This window comes from Triticum dicoccoides, chromosome 7A (genome assembly GCF_002162155.2).
Source record: "Triticum dicoccoides isolate Atlit2015 ecotype Zavitan chromosome 7A, WEW_v2.0, whole genome shotgun sequence".
Lineage (NCBI taxonomy): Eukaryota > Viridiplantae > Streptophyta > Magnoliopsida > Poales > Poaceae > Triticum > Triticum dicoccoides.
Genome location: NC_041392.1, coordinates 510,874,133 through 510,877,397, shown reverse-complemented (window position 1 = coordinate 510,877,397; position 3,265 = coordinate 510,874,133). Strand labels below are relative to the sequence as shown.

The window sequence follows — 3,265 nt, the reverse complement described above, 5'->3', positions numbered from 1 at the left end:
ACTTAGAGTGAAGCATTGATATTTTTATACTTGTCAATGCCTTCGGCTCATCACGGGATCGATAAATTTACATATTAAAAATATCACTATTGAACGCATACACTTGTTTGATATCACTTGATCGCTTTAACGTAGCTACACCACATATGATGCCATGTTCCTGCTAGCCCAATGTTCCCTTCCTTTGAATATTCCTCTTTATGCAATCCCTTTCTCTTATCTTTGAAGTTTCATACGTGGAAGGCATAAAAAAAGAGGAGAATGTGCTACTTCTAGAAGATTTTAGTGAGTTAGCCCATAAAAGTAATGGGGTTTATATAAATTTAACAAAAAATGACGAGAGTCAAAGCCCACCAGCAATTGAGGTTGTCACTTTGATGTTTGATCTCTCTTGTGTGAAGTTCCCCGCAAAGAGCACTACCATGTAGAAAGATGATCTGGACCTCCACATGTTTCACTGCGCAACACATAATAATTTATTCGACTATTTTCGATAAAAACTGTTGTCATTACTGGACTGACGAACTAAACAATTGTCAAAAATGCGCAAATCTTGTTTTCTTTTTATGCCAAGTTGGAAGCACCTCAGATGCTGATGCCAATCGCCTATGTTGATGCGTGTACTCGTAGTGGGCAGTCAAGCCACTATTACATACTCCTTCCGTCCGAAAATACTTGTCATCAAAATGGATAAAAGGAGATGTATCTAGACATATTTTAGTTCTAAATACATCATTTTTTGTCCATTTTGATGACAAGTATTTCTGGACGGAGAGAGTACATGCCAACTTTGCCTTCTTGGTTCGCAGAATTTTCAAAATAAAAGAATAAAAAACCCACAGGAATAAAGTCTGAATAAATCCTTATAAGAAAAAGATTTCAATCCATGTACGTATCAAACAATAAACAAAGAAAAATCATCAAATAACAACAATGAAATTTCTTTAAATCAAAAGAGGCAGAAAAATGCTTAGGGCACATTCTCCATCGACAAAATTCACATAATAACGGGTTCAATTATATCAAGAAAAGAGGAACTTGTTTCATCGTCATTTCATTCTACACCATCTGTTTCTAAATATAAGACGTCTCAGCATTTCAATTTAATCTGCCAAATTGTTTTATTACCTCATAGGATTCCAATTGGGTTGGTTTGATGGTTTGACGCGTCAATATTTGCCAGGCGCCGGTCCGGGAAAACCCACCGCAAACCCAACTCATCTCAACTGCGAAACAGAACTCGCCTTCTTCCTCTCCCCGATCCCCAATTCCCCAACACCTAACCCTAGCCCAAGAGCCGCCGGCGCGATGCTCCGCTCCCCCGGCCACTCCCCTCGCCAGCTCACCCCGTCGCCCTCCCCCGCCCCGTCCACCCCTCGCCCCGCCTCGCCCACCCCGTCCTCCGCCTCCGCCTCGGCGTCCACCCTCGCCACCACCTCCTCCAAGCGCCGCCGCCCGGAGGTGCTCGACGAGGACAGCTACGTCGTCGCCATCGAGCGCATCATCGAGCGCGACTTCTTCCCCGACCTCCCGCGCCTCCGCGACCGCCTCGACTGGCTCCAGGCCGTGCGCTCCCGGGACCCGCTCCTCCTCCGCGACGCCCAGCTCAAGATCCTCGATCGCCGCCGCCGTCTCCAGCGCAACGGGCCCCTCCCCACCCCGACGCCCGCCACCTCCACCGCGCTCCGCTCACCGTCCTTCCTCGCGACCCCCGCCGTCGCCCCCTCCACCACAGGCGACCCCGAGGAGGAGGACGAGGACGTCTCTGCCGCGCTCTCGCTCGACGACTTCTTCCGCCGCTACACCAGCGAGGACAACGAGTCCTTCTCGCGCATCCTCGAGAAGGTCAACCACCGCCGCCGCGAGCGCTATGCCCACCTCCTGGAGCCTGGCGAGGTGGCGGATAAACAGTTGTTGGAGGATGCTAAGCGCGACAGAATAACTGATGGCTATGGTACATCTGGGCAGCCACCGAGTACGTTGGAGGGTGCCAAGTTTACGGCCAAGAACCTGCTCATGTACCACCCGGCCGACCGAGGGGAAGCGCCGCTCACTGATGAGGAGCTTGCGGTGCGGCTGAAGGGGCTCACCAAGGAGATCGACAAGTCAAACACCAGGTTACATGGGAAGGCTCTGGCTGAAGACGGGAGACCCAAAGAGGAGGAGGCAGCTGCCATACTGTATGCTCTAGTTGCAGGCTCTACTCCTGGAGGAATGGCGTACAATGATCCTGACAAAGGAAAGAAGTATGATTTGGAGGATCTAAGGAAGACACCAAACCCGTTTTACATTGAATCAGGGAAGAAAGCAGACAATGGGTACAGTTTTGTGAAGACACCATCGCCAGCACCTGGTGTGGATGAGTCCCCGTTCATGACATGGGGTGAGATTGATGGAACACCACTGAGGTTGGATCCTGACGAGACACCAGGGGGTAGTGAGAGGTCACATTTCAAGATCCCACCTCCACCTGTTCGAGATGTGAAGGCACACCTGCTGTCCAGGGATGCTGCGAAGAAGATAAAAGCGCGAACACATATGTTTCACAAGCCACCATTGCCATCCCCTGTGAGAGGAGGCAGTGCAAGCCCCAGGAATCTGTCTCCTGCAGCACAGAAGTTTGTGAGGAATGCCATTGCAAAATCCACACGAACCATTGATGAGTCTCTCCGTGCAAGTTACAGAGGGTCGACCCCATCTGCAGGCACCCCGAAGACAAGGTTTTCAACGGACCCAGGCTTGGGATCACGGTCTCCTTCGGCGAGAAAGGGTTCCACCCCTCCGTGGTGATTTCAGTAAACCCCAATGTTATATATATCCATTTCATAAACTGATAGATGCTATCCATGTATTGTATCGGGAAAAAATGATGGTAGTTTTTTCAGCCTGGAAATCTTAGAGGGCTTGCCAGGTCATTAAACTATTCTTGCATTTGCATGGCAGGCTCCCTTAGTGTATTGTGATTTACTGATTTTGCAAAGGTCTTACTAAAATATGCATTGACACCAAATTTCCTGTTTATATAGTTTACAGGCAGTTTAATCTTATCAGAAAGTAAAATCTAGTCTAGGTTGAATCTCCCTGAACTGAATATTAGAAACCAGAAATGCATATGATATGGTCGCAGTAGTGGTGTTACCAAAATAACTTCTCGCGCATGTGCAAGATGCAAGACGGTTTGTCATCTTGGGTTTTGTTTGCTTGGCGTGTATTATAGCGATTATAACAGGTCATATCAGAGTTAAGGAATGGCACTTAATTTAAT

The 3,265-nt window shown here is 48.3% G+C and overlaps 1 protein-coding gene across 1 annotated transcript; it reads left to right on the top strand.

Moving 5' to 3' along the window:
• The first annotated feature begins 1,218 nt into the window (after positions 1–1,218).
• LOC119329829 (splicing factor ESS-2 homolog) lies at positions 1,219–2,971 on the top strand. Its single transcript, XM_037602922.1, has one exon. The coding sequence runs from the start codon at positions 1,309–1,311 to the stop codon at positions 2,788–2,790; it is 1,482 nt and encodes a 493-aa protein (XP_037458819.1). The 5' UTR covers positions 1,219–1,308; the 3' UTR covers positions 2,791–2,971.
• The last annotated feature ends 294 nt before the right edge of the window (positions 2,972–3,265 follow it).

What these genes read in the sequence shown, in the direction of transcription:
- LOC119329829 (XM_037602922.1), top strand. Translation starts at nt 1,309, where the DNA reads ATGCTCCGCTCCCCCGGCCACTCCCCTCGCCAGCTCACCCCGTCGCCC.